The sequence below is a fragment of the Boleophthalmus pectinirostris genome, unplaced genomic scaffold (genome assembly GCF_026225935.1).
Source record: "Boleophthalmus pectinirostris isolate CB_2022bp ecotype Guang Dong unplaced genomic scaffold, ASM2622593v1 HiC_scaffold_15, whole genome shotgun sequence".
In the NCBI taxonomy this organism is placed as follows: domain Eukaryota; kingdom Metazoa; phylum Chordata; class Actinopteri; order Gobiiformes; family Gobiidae; genus Boleophthalmus; species Boleophthalmus pectinirostris.
The window spans coordinates 20160674-20178709 of NW_026571070.1; the positions used below are offsets into that span (position 1 = coordinate 20160674).

At 37.6% G+C, this 18036-nt stretch overlaps 2 protein-coding genes across 3 annotated transcripts in view; one reads left to right on the top strand and one right to left on the bottom strand.

Moving 5' to 3' along the window:
• The first annotated feature begins 398 nt into the window (after nucleotides 1–398).
• On the top strand, nucleotides 399–5595 carry cd226 (CD226 molecule). Its single transcript, XM_020925754.2, has 6 exons — nucleotides 399–666; nucleotides 1334–1657; nucleotides 2231–2623; nucleotides 3043–3145; nucleotides 3226–3283; nucleotides 4119–5595. The coding sequence occupies exons 1-6, from the start codon at nucleotides 603–605 to the stop codon at nucleotides 4269–4271; spliced, it is 1095 nt and encodes a 364-aa protein (XP_020781413.2). The 5' UTR covers nucleotides 399–602; the 3' UTR covers nucleotides 4272–5595.
• Nucleotides 5596–6199: 604 nt separating this feature from the next.
• dok6 (docking protein 6) overlaps nucleotides 6200–18036 on the bottom strand; it is a 55041-nt gene continuing 43204 nt past the window's right edge. The window contains exon 8 of one of the 2 annotated variants that reach the window (XM_055150731.1): nucleotides 6200–7384. In XM_055150731.1, coding sequence (XP_055006706.1) covers nucleotides 7221–7384 — 164 coding nt within the window. In that variant the 3' untranslated portion in view covers nucleotides 6200–7220. Of the gene's footprint in view, nucleotides 7409–18036 lie in introns of both variants that reach the window. The other variant, XM_055150732.1, reaches the window with a different exon arrangement.

Here is an 18036-nt window from a genome sequence, read left to right on the forward strand (position 1 = left end):
CTTGTTGACAGTGGGTTTGCCTATCCACAGATCTGATCTATAAATTGCCCTGGTGTTATCACCCATTTTTCGTCATTGAGCTAGAAAAGTGAATTGCCATACTCTGGATCATTCCTGGCAAAGCAATAACAATACAGTCGTCAATAGCGTATTGACTATTCTGACTTGAGTTATTCAACAGTTATTTCATTGTTCTCTATTAAAATGGAAAGTTACAGCTTATGCTGCAGCACCAATTTCTGAGACATTTACTTGTTTTTGTGCCACAGTGCAAAACCTGATCACTTTCCCTGTTATGTGTTTCACTTATGTCTAATACATAGAAGTGAATGTTTCTTTAATTCTCACTATTTGCATTGTAAAAGGAGAATTTCCACAACACTATGCATTATGCGGTAGCTTGATCAAAATGTGATGAAATTAATAATGTCAAGTTAATTATTGTTATTGCAATTGTTAACCAACTAGCATCAGTCTAGCATTAAGTGTGCTCCAGTCTCTCAAGGGTTTGACTGTAGCTAGAGGTTTGACAGGAAGCGCGTCTCAGTTGTCTCTCGACTCGTCACATCAATGCTGCTTTCATTCTCCCACTGTGGGGCAAGATGGGAGCTGTGAACAAGGATCACTGGTACATCGTGGTACTCCTACTTCTTCCCATTGTTAAAGGTATGTAAGGCAAATATGAAGCTTATCCAATCCATTTACCTATGTTAAAAATGATGTCATGTTAAGTCTGTTGAAACCTGTCCAAACAATTTTAGAAGGGTATAGAAGGATAACTTTGGTCACTCCCAAATAGTTTTGTTTGATAACATCATCTGGTCCTAGACTTTCCAAATACATTGGTTTTCTAAAACTCTAGTCCTCTGAGAATTTTGTCTGACTTGAAAATTACTTGTAATTTAGTTTGGAGGAAAGCGTTGGAAAAACTCTGGAGCTTGATCAGTAGCTATTGTCAGTGGTGTTGGGCTCATGCTCATTATCTTCCTCCGGAGACAGACTGGGATCTGTGAAAGTGCTAATCTGTGCACAGCACTTTATAAACATTTCCTTCATGAGACACTTCTCACAGGTGCTATCCTCTGCTAATGACTGTAGATTATTTAAGTCCAATTCAAGGTGGGACATCTGGGTGTTTCATTATTTAGATAAAAATAACTGCATGTGTAAACTCGTATTCCTAAATATTATGACTATATTTCAGTTAGTTGTTGTAACAGTGGTATCAATAGTAGTATGCCTTATTGTATGTGTGGTACCCAGTAGTATAGTTACAAGCTTAACATCTTTCAACTTTTACTGTAATAACAAACAGCCTGTGGTCTGTGTGCAGTGCAATCGCAGAAGGAGCCGGTGGTCACCGTGGCTCTGGAGGAGGGCATGGTGCTGGATTGTGTGTGCCCGTGGAACGGCAGCTTCAGTATGGTCTCCTGGACCAAAGGCCAGGACAAGCGTCCCATCGCAGTGTTCCATCCAGACTTTGGCGTGTCCTACGCGAACCAGTACGAGGACAGACTGGAGTTTCTGAGGAGGAGTCCTCTGGACGGGAGCATCACCCTGCGTAACGTCACACACCAGGACCTGGGCCAGTACCACTGCTCTGTGCAGACCTTCCCACAGGGGCCCTGGAGCCAGAGCATCCAGGTGGAGGACCTGGGTAAGTCGCACACCTCAGCTGTTTACTATCTTCAAGAATGACATGACAAATGCAAAAAATGGGTTAAGGCAAAATCTATATAAATCTAAAAAAAAAGTATGTTTGCTTGGCCTGAGAAAGAAGCCAAACATAAGCCACGTGCCGCATTTTGACTGCACTGTCAAATCTCATCAGTAAAATGTCCACACTATTTGGTTGCCAATATGGCATTATAATAAAATTAAGATTTAATTCACCCTTTTAAAAAGTATTTTGATTTTTTATTTTTTTTTTATCTGGAACTGACACCATAAAAGTACTTTGGCAATGTTGCTGTTGTACTGCTGTTACTGGGTTCTAGAAAAAAACACAGATGCTATTCTCTAAAATAAGCTTTTCATTTTGGTTGTATCCTCATCAAATCAAGTTGGATACAAGTGAACTCATGCTTAAGGTCAATATAAAAGCTCGAGTATACATTGCTGTAGTGGAACATTTTCTGTTCCAACATAAAAATAAGCTCATGTTTCCAGTCTTTCATCTCAAAAGCTGTCGATTTCAGTTTCCTGTGTGCTGTCGTACTGTATCTGACAGATGAACCTCCAGCAGAGGATGAAGATGATGTTGCGGGTTTAGAGTACCCCTCCCCTGAGCCGCTGGAGCCCGGTCTGGAGGTTTGGGCAGAGCTGAATGAAAACCTGACCTTGAGCTGCACAGGGCTGCCTAATGTGACAGTGCATCAGGTCATCATGGAGAAGAGGATAGGGGTCGGGCCCTGGGACATCATTGGCGTGTGTAAGCTTTTGGACGGGGGTCTTCTGACGGAGGACTACAGCGAGCGGGGCAGTATCATCTGCGCTCACACTCTGGACATCAGCCTGCACCTGCTCTATGTTCAGAAGGAAGACAGTGGTTTGTACCGCTGCACCTTCCACACAGATACAGGGACCCACATTACCAACTTGACCCTGTCTGTGTCTGAGCCAGGTGCGCTCCTCTTTTAATGTCTCTTCCTTTCTTCAAAATGGCCATATTAAGAAATATTACCAGCAGAACTCATATTAATATAAACATTAGTGGTGAAAGTACTTAAATTCTACCTACAAAAAAAGGTGAATTTTGAAAAGTCCACAGTATATATACAGTTGTACTTCTACTTTTTTATTTGCATATCATTACTGCAGTAAAGTTACTTTGACTATAGCTCTTCTTTTACGTCTGAATAGTCACCACATTGCCATCTGTGACATCTGGTTCACACATGCTGAACCACGACTTCCTGTATGTGTGCTCGATTGTCAGACTTTGCAGTATAGGTGTCTATCCCTCATTTAAGGTTTTCTCCTCTTTACCTCTTTAAACCTCTCTCTAAACTTTTTAAATTGTTTTGATTTTGTCTTTACCAGGTGGCATCAGTCTATCCATGTACATGTTCTATATCTACTGTGGTGTTGGGGCTGCTGGTCTGCTACTCCTAATAACCATCATTATAGTTGTTGTCAGACACAGGTAAATTTTGACCTAAATATATAGACCATAAGTCTTCTCGACGACAGGATTGTTTTTGACAGGATTTTTTTCTGTTTTAGGAGCAAAAATAAACGAATAGAGTATAGAGTGAAAAAACGATATCGGGCACACAGACAGGTAAGACTTGTAATGTCTGAGTATTTTTAATCTCTGTAATTACTTATTTTCTTAACTAATTCCAAACCCCATTAAAGGGACAGTATGATTTCAAGGTACTGTACTTTACTTTATTGTCCCTGTAGGAAAATTTGTCCTCTGCATTTGACCCAATCCACCAGTGCTGCTAGAGCAGTGGCCAGCACCCAGTGACCCATGCCCATGATTTTAATGCTAGGCTTGGTCAGGACTAGCTTTTTCTTAAACATATCTCTGTCCCCAGATACAAGGTAGACTTGGTCAAGTCAAATATAACTTTTACTGGTAACAATTGTAATGGTGATTTATTCTAAATTACAAAACAATGGAAAAACATGGCCAAGCTGTTTATGTTACAGTTTGGTGTTTTGGTTCTCAAGACAAACCACACATTAGTCTTTCATTTGGGTTGCCATTTTCAATGCTGAAAGCTGTTAAAACCTAAAAGAAACACTGGAGGGTCTATGCTTTCACATGAGGCATGGTCTGCCCAATACTGAGAATGAGATAAATACATTTTAATCTATATGTCATAAAAGGCACTGGCAACTCAGGCTCAGTTTTGATTTTTCTAATCTGTACGTGTGAAGAATACATACTGTCCCTTTAATATTTTTTAGCACTCCAACTTATACGATTAAACTCAGCAGCTTTTCAGGATGTAGTTAAATAAATATGGTATACTGTATACTAAAAAAACTGTTTGTGCTTAAACGGCAGATATAAGCTGTGTACATGGCTGTTAGAAATGATGCTATATTCTGCAAAGCTGCCCCCTCCTATTGACACTTACTAACCCTGTGTACCACATTCACAGCCAAATATCTATGAGAACGTCTCTGTGTGTCCCAGAGGAGCAAAGAGGCCTATGCGTATGATGAAGTATCCAGTGTACACCAACCTGCCGTATGTCCCAAACCACAGGTGTCGTACCTGTAACAGCTCACAGCAGCAGTATGTGTTTGTTTAGCGGTCTCTTTGTACAAATGTAAATATATATTTAAACATGCTGCTTTAAGATCTCAGTTAGTATTTCAGTTTGTTCTTTACAATGCATCATCAAATTAAAAGAAAATGCTCCTTAAAATGTTCAATTCAAAATGAAGATCATATATTTTAGGACTAGGACTGATACAAGAATTTTTACTGACTTGAGCCTCACTAGATTATTCATAATCTCCACAAAAGTTAAAGGTGCAGTACGTAACTTTTCTATTAGAGAGCACAGCAACTGTTTGTCTCCATGGAGATGTTATTACATTGCTTGGAATAATTTATATTTATTATATATACGTTTATATCTCCATGCAGACAAGCAGGTGGTACTTCCAAGCCTTGTTGCAGGTCAAATCTATCTATCTATCTAAGAGGCCATCCCACTATTAGTAGGAATGCAAGTTTTTCAAAGTATTTTTTATACAGTTAAAGTACCTGTAATGTAATAAATGAATTTAATGCCATAGTGTGAGAATTCCAGGCAAAGCTATAACATCTCCATGGTGACAAGCAGGTCTTGGCTCCTCCATAAGAAATTTCATAGTGCACCTTTAATTAAAGAATAATGAAATTCAGTGTATGTAAATATATGTATTTCACAATTTGAACTGAAGCACTATGTTGTTTCCCTGATATCTGAATTTGTTGTGCATTCATGTAAATTAGCCATTTTAACATTTAAAGAAACCTATTGTCTGGGTCCAGGCCGGCTCCTTTTAATTACACTATGCACTTCATAATAACTGTTGAGGAAATAATCGTTTTTGTATCACAACAACGTTTGACAGTTACCAGTGGGCTTCACAAAATCCTGTATAATCACTCTTTTCACTTCCCTAACCCTCTGGTAGACATACAGGACAAAAGATGGTGTAATTGCGCTCTTTCCTTTTACTCCTGTCCCTCCTGGTTTCCTATTCAAAGCACCACAATGGCTGTCTAATCATCCAACGGAAACAAAATAGCAGCACTGTACAGAACCGCATTTCCCAGAAGGCTCTCTGTCTAGGATGGCTGCATTCCACTTATTATGAAAGCTACACTCTTAATTAGCCATTCCTGTGCTTTGTTTACCCAAACCTTTTTTAATAGTTTTATTTTTATTTATACAGTTTTCTTTCTTATGCTGGTATGTAAATTACACTATGCATGTTTGTAGAGATGGAGAGAATGGCAGAGGAAGTGACCACATAAACATGGACTGAAATGCGCATTATTATGAGACAATGTTTGCAACTTTATGTGACGGGAAGCAATGGCAGTATATGATGAAGTGCAAATAAAAGGTGTTAAACCCACTGTGATTTCCTCTATCTGTGGGTTGAAGTAACACAGCAGCAATCTGTTATTACTTTCACAATACACAGACATTCAGTTTATTACAGTGTCATTGAAAACATTACATATGTACATTAAGTGAAAACTGTAGTCCTACACTCGTACACATACAAAAGTGCTATTGACACATAACAGTGGACAGAATACAAGGACATCTCCTCTAAGAAAACAAATTATCACATTGTAATGGGACTAAAAAGAGAATTAGTGCAGAAAACATTTTTACAATACATATATACTAAATTAAGTTAAAGTAGACAACACATTTGACTTAAAAGTACAGCTAAACGCAAAATAAAATGAAAAAATTCTCATACAAATGGAAGATACTTAAAAGTGCTACAAGGTTCAGTGACAAAGACAAAAACTCACGACTCAGATTTAAATAAATAAAAATACATTTGCTTTGCTGCCTGATTGTCATCCATTTTATCAACAAACTGTAACACATAGAACACAATGAGGTTTAGGTTTAGGTTATTTTAGTCTGTTTTGAAATCTACAGTCACAACAAAGGTCTGGTTTTGGAAGGCACTTCTTACTGAACCATACACAGGTGGGGCAATATGAGCATGGACTGAAATTAATAATGTTCCTAATTAGGTCAATAAAAATATAAAACTAAAATTATACATTTAAATATATTAATTGGCAGAGGTGGGCAGTACTCAGTTACATTTACTTGAAAAATTTTTAAAGAAACATTTCAAACTTTTCTAGCAGCATACTGGCCTACTTGAGTAATATTTTTATTGTAGTAACAGTACTCTTACTTGAGTAAAATTTTCGTTTTGAGTACAAAAGTGAGTGACAAAAGCTTTATGTTGACAATATGAAAAGGTTTGAACATTTGTGTTTCTTGCACTGCTCCTTCTGATCTGATGTAGTTTGTTCTAATTTCTGTGTAAATCATTTGAAAAGAGCAGATTTTGTGCATTTGTTCTTCTAAATACATTAACCTGACTTTTTAAATGAGATATTACACACTGACAGTCACTCTTTAAGTTACCCTTACTTGAGTGGTACTTTTCCCAACTACTTTTTTACTTATACTTGACTGACTTGTTTAGGAAATTTATAAATTTGTACTGCCTGTCAAAGTTTGTCAATCTCTTCTGTTTAAATCTCTTCTGTGTTTTAACTTGAGACATGTACAGTGGACTTGTACAGATACATAGGTGATGCAAATCAATCATAGTTAAAGTTACTGGATGTTGTGTACTGCATTGTTCAACTTTACCTTGTTGAGATGAAAAATTGTTTGTCAAAAATGCGGTGTTCCTCCGAGTGCCGAGTCTGCACTTTATTCAAATGAGCCATATGTTCTCTCATCAATCACTATGTAATGTAGATGTTAATGAAACAAGGGAAAACTAAAAACTACTAAGCATTTTGGTGCACTTGAAGTTGCTGAGGTCACAAATAAGCCAAGACAAAATGTCCCTCTTTAAAAGGCCTTCTTATTGTCTACAGTTGACACTATTTTAAGGAGCATTGGGAGATCCTATATTACATGTGTCACTATACAGATTTCTACAGGTTTTCTACAGTAGCTGGTTTGAAACAGTCTGCGGTTTTGGTGCCGTCATTGAAGAGGTCTAAGGCTGCAACTCGACGCGTGGCCACTAGAGGGCGTTGGTGCTTCTTCTTGGAGTTGGCTGCTCTCCTCTTCCTCGGGCTCGTGGTCGTCTGACAGAAAACTGGGGTATGTCTGTGCGCGAGGGATGAACGTGAGACTCAGACCGCTTCCTAAAAAGACAAGAGGAAAAATAACTTACAACTTAAGATATAATATGGTTAAGAAAAAGAAAAAGAAGAAGAAAGAAAAAAAGCTATTATTTAGTTGCTGTTAAAGGTGCACTATGCGATTTTTTGTAGAGGGTCTGCCACGTGTTTGTTGCCATGGGAATGTTATAGATTTCCCTGTAAAATTCCACAGTATTACATTACCTACTTCTCACATTTAATTACCCATGATTTTATTGCTTAAAAATACCTTGAAAAACCTTGCATTAAGTGTGCTTTCCTCTCCACTGATCTCACCTTTACATTGGCTTCATGGTGCCTCCTGCTTGTTTCATTATATAGACAGATTTTATAAGTTTAATGCCATACTGTGGAACATTCTAGGCAAAGCAATAACATCTCCAAACAAGTGGCAGACACTTGACCAGAGAAGTAACATAGTTCACCTTTAGATAAGGCTGTACACATGGCCTTATTTGACCCAACCCCACTCCAGTTGTTGCTGAGCATGGGTGTGTTGCTTAGTTACAGTACTTGCATAATCTTTAAAATACTAGCCTGGCCTCTGATATAGCATAGAGAAAAATAACATCAAGAAAGCAATTTGTCTAACATGTTTTGGATAGTCTTTATTTCCCAAAGACTAGTATTTTTTGGGGGGTCGCCTTGTCACAATCTGCATGTAGGTGTGAAATATACAGTTCTGACACATGAGATTTTCTGTGCTCACAAAAATGAAGACAAAGCACAGAAAGAGACTGAATGCTGCATCTGATCTGCGTGTTGCGCTCTGCTCCTGCACCCCGGACTGGAATGTGCTACAAAAATGCAGACAGGCCCACCTATCTCATATGAAATGTTGAAATGCTGAGATCTGTTTTGTATAATTTATAATCTTTTTGTAATAATTTTATTGAATATTTTGTTACAATATTGCTGGTTCAGTTGAATGCTGAAAAGAAAAAGAAACAGGCTACATTTAATGTCCAAATAGGCGACTTATGGATCCTTTAATTGTTGGTTCAATTAGTGTTTTTCATTGTTTAAAACTTGAGTAATATTAATTGTTCAGAGAGACACGATCACTCAGTCAATAATAAAATATCCTCATTAATGTTCAATAATGGTCAAATCCACCTTTATTTTGTGATTTACAAATAATGTCTATTGACTTGACATGGTGACTGCTCTAGATAATAGTGGTGTTCAAAAATATCAATATATCTTATCGCTTATTACAGCATCGATATCGTGGGTTGTTGTATCGATATATTGCCAAGAGTATTTTTTGGTATATTTTACCCAATTATTTTGTTACAGCACTATAGAGTTTTGTTGCTTGTTTAGAGGAAGGACACTTGTTTATGCAACACATTTGACATTCTCACTGTTTTTGTTTCATATGAACTTTGCACAAGAAATGGTTTAGCAAAAAAAATTAGTATTACAGCCACGATTTAGCCATTATTTTTATTGAACCGTGTCGAATTGTTTTGAAATATATTGAATCGAAAGTGCACTGTATAGAAATGTGTATCATATCGTGGCCTTTGTATTGAGGTATGTATCGTATCAGCAACTTCTCAATGATACCCAGCTCTATTAGATAAGAAATGACATTAGAAATACGTGTTATATTATATTAACTTTTTTTTCTCCTTAAGTAAGTCATTGCCCTTTTAGCCAGTTAGTTAGCTGACAATGCCGCACTGATCTCAACCTAGAATCTAACTTTTACAATAATGATGATAAAAATACTTCATTTTCGTACATGAAATTTCACACTTGCATTTCACACCATGACCTACACACTTTCTCTCTCCCGCTCTCCTCTCTCTCTAACCTTATTGTCACATATTTAGCCAAATATTGTTCACTTTCCCATATTTATATTAAATTATACTCAGTGCACAGTGTAAAAAGTGAGCCTAACATGTACTAGCAAAGTAAGATTTGACATTACAATACGTGGTTAAAGGGCCCATATTACGTTATTTTCCAATCTATGTTATAATTTCAAAATACGTGGAGTTTTGTTTTGTGAATGAAGCAAAATATAACTCCAGGTATGTTTTTGAAGAGGTAATTATAACTGCATTTTGCATAATGTAGAACCTTCAACATAAGTAGAAAATCCCCAAAATAACTTCTGACCTAACTTCAACTTTGCATCTCCACCTTAGTTTGGACTAATTAGGAGTTTTTGTCGTCTCACTGTGTTCCGAGTGCACCTTCGGGGACTAAAGGATCCTTGTGGGCGGAGAGGTTTGCAACTGTGAAGATGTTAATAATAAATGAGGATGCTGTTCGGGGCGGGCAGGAGATAGAGTCGCTATAGCTGCTGCTGATCATGCACTGAACAAGGAGGAAGTGGGCCCTGATCAATATTTCAGAAGGTGCAAAAATAAAAACCCAGAAACAAAGCTGTAATCAACTTTAACTACCACTGTACCACACTGTATGCACACAGCTATGCACAAGTCAATACACAGCATGGTTTTCAAGTACATCGGCCTTCTCAGGTTAATTGAATGTTGATTAACAAATTAAAATCTGAATTTGTTTCCAGGGAGCAATCTTATTCCAGGGTCATATTGATGGAATAGACGGAGAGATCATTCGGACTCATGCTCCTTCAGCACAAGTGGTCCTTCAGTAAACATTTGAGCTGCTGGGGACATTATAAAGGACACAGTTATGGCTAATCGGTGCACAAGGACAATTACTGATTCAATGTTCAAACTTAAAAAGCTCCAATCTGGGTCGAAACTTTGGCAAGCATTTGTGATTAACACTTACAATGATGTGAAAGGCACTGTACTGTATTAAAGCATTTCCAATTTGAATCAATCTGTATAAAGATTGTGCTTACTGTTGCTGGTTCTGCTGCAGAGTTGTTTGGCTTTTAAATTTCAAAATTAAAGGTGCACTGTGTAACCTTTCTGATGGAGGATCCATCACCTGCTGCTTTTGTCTAATGTGGTTGGCCTGGATTGTGCCACACTAAGGATATAAATTTATATATATTGCATTTTGATTGTCAAAAGTCCTTGGTTTGATAGACCCCCATGCTTGTTTCCATGGGGATGGGTAAATTTGATGCAATTTTATGGAAGATTTTCCATAACGATCTTTTACTCTGGACTTTTTGTCTTAATGGGATTGCCACTATAGTTTTAGTTTTCATTTGACCCTACTACTGCTACTTTGTGCTAGTCAGGCTGGCGCCACCTAGTGCCTCCACTCAATTTCATTTCTCTCTCCATTTCTATTCCAGGTCAAGAATTGGAATACACTAGACGGTTCACAAAAACCCCGGAAGTGCAAGTTTGGGCACCAGCCAATCAGCATTCTGTGTTGACAATGATTCCTGAGGTCGAGGATTTAAAGCCAGAATAAAGAGAATGATTGGTGAATTTTATCAAGAGGAAAGACGTTATTGCCCTTCTTCCTACAGGATTTGGGAAAACCTTAGTTAGCCCCGTTAGCAGTGCATTCCATACATCACGACCAAATAGCAGTGATTGATTAAAAGAAAAAATTACCCACCTACTGTCGAGCTGCGTGGTCAAACTGTTTGTACGAAGTGAAACCGGCTGAGGAATCAGGCTAACTTTGTGCACGAGGCAGGTTACATTCTGCCAATAATCAGCTAGTTGTGAGACAGATATGGGATTATGGGCATTTGGGTAACAAACCTATTGTTTTTACTTTATTATATGTTTATGTCAGTTCTATTTAGAAATTCTGCCAACATAACTTACAGGTAGTATTTTTAGGATAAGCTATATAATACGAAGAAGGTGTTATACAGAGAGAATCTGATAGCTCACTTCTGTTTGAGCAAAGGTAAAAACACCACAGAAAAAACAGCACATGGCCACAGATCCTATTGACTGATCTTTCCGAGGACAATGACAGGGCTGCACAAGGATCATCTGAAAGCACAAAAAGATGATCCTGAACCAAGCGATAATCAATGTCAACATGGAGACGAGAGGAGGGACAAATCCGTCTCCCTGTGAGTAAGACCACAAGGAGGACAGTGTGGGGGCACGACAGGAGCAGGCATAACAGGTGACTCATCCCAGGGCCTGAATAAAGACAACACAGAGACATTTTGAAATCTATATAACACAAAAACAAGGGGGCCACCTCCTTGCTCCTCCCTTTTGGCACCTAATAGATTGCTAAAACAACTGATGCGCAACCGGGCAAAACCCTTTCATATGTTTGCCAAGACAATCCCTCCCTCTCACCAACCAAGGCCAATTTGGGCAGGGAAAGAGAGAGAAAGAGAGATGGAGCAAGAGAGAGAGAGGGAGGGAGAGATACGGTATCATGTCCCCACTCGTAAACAGTATTTTCTTATAGGAGCGAAGCAAGAGACCTGACAAGACTGACAGCTATGGGGAAAATGATGTCTGCTATATTTACACGCACAAGTCAATGCAGTGACATCAAAATCATGTTCTTATATATAGACTAGATCAAAATATACAGGCAATAAACAGGCACGGTTACAATATTAAAGGTGCACTGCGTAACATTTCTAGTGGAGAGTCTGCCATCTGCTTGTCTCCATGGAAATACTGTTACTTTGTCTTGAATGTTCCACAGTATAGTTTAAACCTTAATCTATCACAAGGGAGACAAGCAGGTTAGTTGTAGTAGTAGTAGTTTTATGTGCATGACTGAAAGGGTTTAGCTTTAGTAACGCTTTTAAACAATGACAGAATTCCAAGAAAGAAAGGCATCGTATGAACAGCAAGTTTGCATTTACAATTTCACTTACGACTTACTGTATATATAAGAGACAAAATATAAATTAAAACAATAATTCATTCATTCCAGAGCTCTATGTAACGCTTTATATTCGACTTTTTAAAATCATCACTCAGATTGTTCCAAATACTAACCCCTCTAACAGAAATACAATCACTTTTTTTTTTTTTTCCTTGTCTTCATTTTTTAAAGATGCCAGTTTTGTTTTCATTCATGGCTGTCCAAACCAATAATCTATGGTCGTACAAACCAATAATTAACAGCTAACTTGCTACAGTCACCCCTATTCACAAAGGACTTATTGTATTTTTGAGCAATAGAAACAGATGTAATGGATAAATGCTAGATGGAAATGTTTAATGTTATGGAACATTCCAGACAAAGCAATAACATCTCCATGGAGACAAGTGGGTAGCGGACCCACCAGAAAAGTTGCGCAGTCCACCTTTCAGTAGAAGGGCAGAAGCTCCGTTTAACAAAGCCAGGTCCGTTTTGGCTGTACCTCAGATAATTTGGCATAGGTTACCATGGGAAGTTTTAGCCAACTCAACCATTAAAGAAACATCAAGAGATTTGCGGTTTGAAAAGGGAGAGTAAAAAACTAGAAGCACTTGTATAATTACATTTACATCTATTTAATTTGGATTCATGGAACATAACAAACTTATACTTTTTTGTTAGAGGGTCCATGCCGATGTTATTGCATTGCCTCGAATGTTCCACATTATGATATTGACTTTTGTATCTTGCATTTATACAATTGCAGGTGTGTTTGTGCTCAAAAATACATTGAAAAGCATATGTTCTCACAGTGAGCGGGGTTTTCTCTCCCCAGTTCTAACCTGTAACTTTGCCTGGTAGCGTCGTCTGCTTGTCTCCATGGATATAAGTTTAATGCCATACTATGGATCTTTCAAGACAAAACAACAATATTAGCCTGATTCATCAGCTGGTTTCACTTCGTGGAAACCGTCTGACCTCGCAGCATTAGAATTTGTTCACTCGACGATAGGCGATACTTCTTTTTTTTTTTAACCAACCGCTGCTATTTGGTCGTGATGTAGGTAATGTGCCGCTAACGGGGCTAACTGGTATCTTAAGCTTTTCCCAAATCCCGTAGGAAGAAGGGCAATAACGTTTTTCCCTTTAATAAAATTCACCAAACATTCTCTTTGTTCCGGCTTTAAATCCTCGATCTCTGGAATCGTTGCCAACACAGAATGAATGTATGGCTTCTTCTACATCCATCTCGACCACTTTGTTTACTTTTGTGCTGTACCACAAAAAGGGACCCAGTCATGGTTTCACAGCTCTTCGTTGATTCGCCGGTGCACGTTCTACAACTTCTGGGATTCTTGTAAACCGTGTAGTGTATTCCACTGGAGAGAAATGAAATTGAGTAGAGGCACTACACAAGCAGGTTGCAGACCCTCCACCAGAAAAGTTACACAGTGTACCTTGAGATCGTCAATCATGATTATAATACCCTCTGAACCCAAAAATTAATTATTTGTTTGTATTTAAAAAATAAATTAATTAATAAATAGACTTAAATAGGGCAGTTATTCAAAATGAACAAGCTGTTACAACAAATATGAGCACATTTACAAAATTAAAATTGAAAAAGAAGTGAAATAAAAGTGCTAATGAAGCATCTGGCTGAAGTCGAGTCTGTTTACTGGAATGGAGAAAAATGTTTACCAAATTTCATTTAACAAGGGTGAGTATCTTTCCAGATTTGCAGTTGTGTTAATATTTAGTGCTTATGAAATTAAGCAGAGACAAGGCCATCTGAATGTATTAAGAAAAATGAGCTAATTGGTATGATATTTTACTTAGTTTGTGCTTTTATTTGTTTACTTGTCCCCATAAATTTTACACAGTTTCCAATGCAACACTTTAGTGACTGAAAATCAACTTCATTCATTCATCTAAATTCAAAAGTGTTACAAAAATAATAACATAAAAAAAAAAAAAAAACAAGAGATGGCAGTGTCATTCTCATATCACCCCCTTCCATACAAACTAAACATCATTAACTTTAACTGCATTTGAATTGTCAATGCTATAGTGGTGTGAAATAAATAGAAAGAAGAAAGAGTAGGAATTTGAATATTATACATTTACAAGGTAGAAGTTTGACCTTTGAAACCCAGATATAATTGTGTGCTTGTTTCTCGGCATAAACAGGTGCAGTACACGTTGTAAAAGTAGAGTTAGTGTAAGGCATTTTTGTAATGCTGGAATCCCCTTGAGCCAAACCTTCAAACACGATCCTAATCAATAACAACTTCAGGATGCACAACGTAACCTTTCTGGTGGACGATCTGCAAGCTTGTCTCCATGGAGATGATGGATACCTATAATGTTCCACAATATGGCATAAAATTGTCTTTATTAAATTACAGAAGTTTTTTTTTTTTTTTTTTTTTTTTTTTTTTTTAGGTTTATTTCTTTCTTTTGCTTTATTCTGTGAATGGGGTCATTTCTCCACAGATGTGATCTGTAGGATGGCCTGTGTCAACTCCTTCCATGGAGATGAATTTAATGTCATACTGTGGAACATTATAGGCAAAGTAATAAGATCTCCACGGAGACCTGCAGGTAGTGTCCTTTGATATTGCTACTTCAAAATCTTTTTACTCAGACCCTGTACTAAAATAAATGCTACTCTACAGTACAAAACCTATAAAAAAAATATTGAAATAGCAAAACTTTCAAATACAAAAACCCATTTTTTTATTCTAATATTCAAATAATACAAAAACAAAAATATCTGAACAGAATCTTGCTAATTGTCAATCTAAAATACCAAAAAATATACTTCAATACTGACCAAAAAATGCTGTTATCATAATTTAGAGAAGTATTACTGCTGTTTAAATAAAGTTTTCTACATTAATCATTCAGTTTTGGCCAATCTTTTGGCACGCAGCCCTCAGCAAACCTCTCCCAAAACACTTTTCACTGTTTTTAATCTTAAATTGCTGCATTTCGTCCAATGAGGCACTTGGGAAGTTTGCGAGCTCTATCCAGACAAACAGGAGATGATCAGAGGCAGTGTTCAATGCCAGAGCTACAAAAACACAGATAGGTGGATACCCCTCAGCGGGACAGGAAGCGTGTTATGTAATTACCCCTGCGGACCCACGGGGTATTTGAGCGCAGCCGGAGCATGACTCGGCAAATTGACTGTGCTGATTGGATATTCATCGTGCGTGCAGAGATAGGGCCAACCCAGACACCAGGGCTCAAGATCTGATTTAGCGCATTCATACCTCAGACATAATAACAGATTTACACCCTAATTTAATGTATAAAAAATAATTGCATTGGGTTGAAGTTAGAGTCGAATCAGTATAACTTCTCTGGAGGAGAATCTGACATCTGCTTTCTGCATACAATTGTTACACAGCATGGTTCAGCACTGATCTACCTATAGAGGCAAGTAGGTGATGTCACAAGGCCAAGTTACAGGTTAGATCTGTGAAGAAGTGACTCACGCAGTAAAAATGCATGTTTATTAAGGTGCACTAGTAATTAAAAGCAAGATTAAAGGCAAGATTGATTATTTAAAGCGTCTGATTTTAAGACATGAGTCATTTCTGACACTGATATTGCATCTTGAAACATAAACAACTCTATGGGATTATTTTCACATGATTCTTAGTAACAATGTGATTTAATGGATGAAAGAATGTGACACTGTCAGTAGCTTCATTAGTTATTGCCTGAGAAAATGTAAAATGAATCGATTATATTTTGCTCAATCTGTTTAGTAACTTTTACCATATATTGGATCATGTAATGAGCATTTATCTTAATAAAAATGAATTGTAATCAGGTACAAGCTGTTTAAGTCATACTGTGAAACATTCCTAGCAAATAATTAGCAGATATGTGACGCATTCCCCTCTAGAAAGTCTATATCTAAAAGAATATTTCCCCTTTGGCTTACCAGGCAGATGAGAGATCAATCTGGCAAGCAATTATAAAACCTCACTGTTTAAAAAAACTGTCCTTGAATAGTGTGTTTGCATATTGATATTTTAGTTATAGCAGTAGTATAGTAGTAGTATAATAGTAAAGTAAAATCATTGTCAAAATAGAGTAAAAGTAATAAGAAAGAGGAAGTTATGTCCCATTTTTTTTGCTCAAATGTGGACCTCCTAGAAAGTTTTCAAGAATCCTAACCCTCCTGTCAAACGCAGTGCGAGCAGAACCCACACAAGGTCCTGGGAGATTTCTCACATCCAGAGCAGTTTTTGGCCTGCTCATTAGCGCCTCCTGTGTGCGCTCCCCTGACACTGCACGGTGGTCCCTGCACTCCTGTCAGTCCCAGGGATCACCTTGTCTCACTGCTTGTGTGACGAGACCTTTCCTGTGTCCTCCAGCACACTGAAGCATTCAATTTATTCATGGGAAAAGGGGAAATCTCAGAGTGGGCTTGTTTCAGATGGGACGGACACACAATGGGAGTAGGAGGGGGAGGGCGAGGTGCCAGCGTGATGGATGAGGAGAGGAGTTAGGAGAGGAAGAAGAGAAGCAGGAAGTTTAGAGGAGTTTACAGACACTGGCTTTATAAATAATGACCTGTGGGCTGCACTGTGGGTCTGTATGTGAAAGTTACTCAGGCTGAAAAATGGTTAATTTTGAAACATTGTTGTGTATGTTTAAGTAATGAGTTACAGGCTAAGGGAGAGCACTCATCCCCAGTATTAATGTAGCATCTAATGATAGTATTCATTCAAGGCGCACTAACTTTTCTAGTGGGAGTACATCACCTACTGGTCTCCATGGAGATGTTGTTGCTTTGTCTGGAATGTTCCACAGTATGGTGTTAAACTTAAACTATCTTGCTAAAAGAAATGCCCTGAAGAATATGCCCTCTTACTGTGATCACTTGTAATTCACTTGTAATCTGGCATGGTGGCGTCATTTGCTTGTCTCCATGGGCAGGAAAAAAAAAATAGTTCACTCAGTTTAATGCCATACTGAGGAATATTCCAGGTAAAATAGTAAAATACAAGCATGTGGCGGACCCCCCATAGAGTGTCTTTAAATACTTAATTTTCTCCTATTTTGTTTTGGTTTTGATGTGCTGATTTGGAAGAGGTTTTAGACCAGATGTTCTTCCTGATACAACAACTCTCTCAATTAGTCAGGCTTCTGTCACACTCCACCTGGCTCCTTTTGATTAATTACATATTTGTTTACTAGTGATTTATTATTCAAAAGTGTTACAAATAAATATATTTTTAAATAAAGTTCATAACAAACACAAGTTTGTCACACTTTATTTTCTATGTGGCAACCTGTACTTATGCTATTACATGTGATGGTGCATTACACTGTGCTTACGTTCCTTCAAGTAGTTTTATTTCATCCATGCATGTTTGAGTAAATATAGTTAGCATTATGACTCTGTCCAAGAGTCCACAAGCCTACATCACCCATGCTCCCACACTGCAATTTTACATAAACATATAAAAAGCATGATGCACAACAGTATACTAGAACTTCACAAACCTGATGCAATATGTAGTAGTTTCATTTAGCAAAATTCTAAAAAATAAAATGTAACATGATGATCTAGACATGTTATGTGTTAACAATTAAATACCCCAATGAAGTGTAAAACCCCCTCCTTAAGGTGGGGTTAGAGGATTTGGAATACATTACTTCTTGTTACATTAAAGGTCCAATATTATAAAACATTTAAGTCATGTTATGTTGTTACTTCACCACAAACATACCTGGAGTTGTGTCTTGTTTCATTCACTCATGTTTGAACTCTTAATTATTGTCTGTCTGTATCTCCAAAGCTCACACTGCCCTGTTCCACCTTATGATGTCATGAAGTGGTAGTT

What these genes read in the sequence shown, in the direction of transcription:
- cd226 (XM_020925754.2), top strand. Translation starts at nt 603, where the DNA reads ATGGGAGCTGTGAACAAGGATCACTGGTACATCGTGGTACTCCTACTT. An exon ending in ACTTCTTCCCATTGTTAAAG is followed by an intron (nt 667 to 1,333) that starts GTATGTAAGGCA and finishes GTCTGTGTGCAG; the next exon opens with TGCAATCGCAGAAGGAGCCG. An exon ending in CATCCAGGTGGAGGACCTGG is followed by an intron (nt 1,658 to 2,230) that starts GTAAGTCGCACA and finishes TGTATCTGACAG; the next exon opens with ATGAACCTCCAGCAGAGGAT.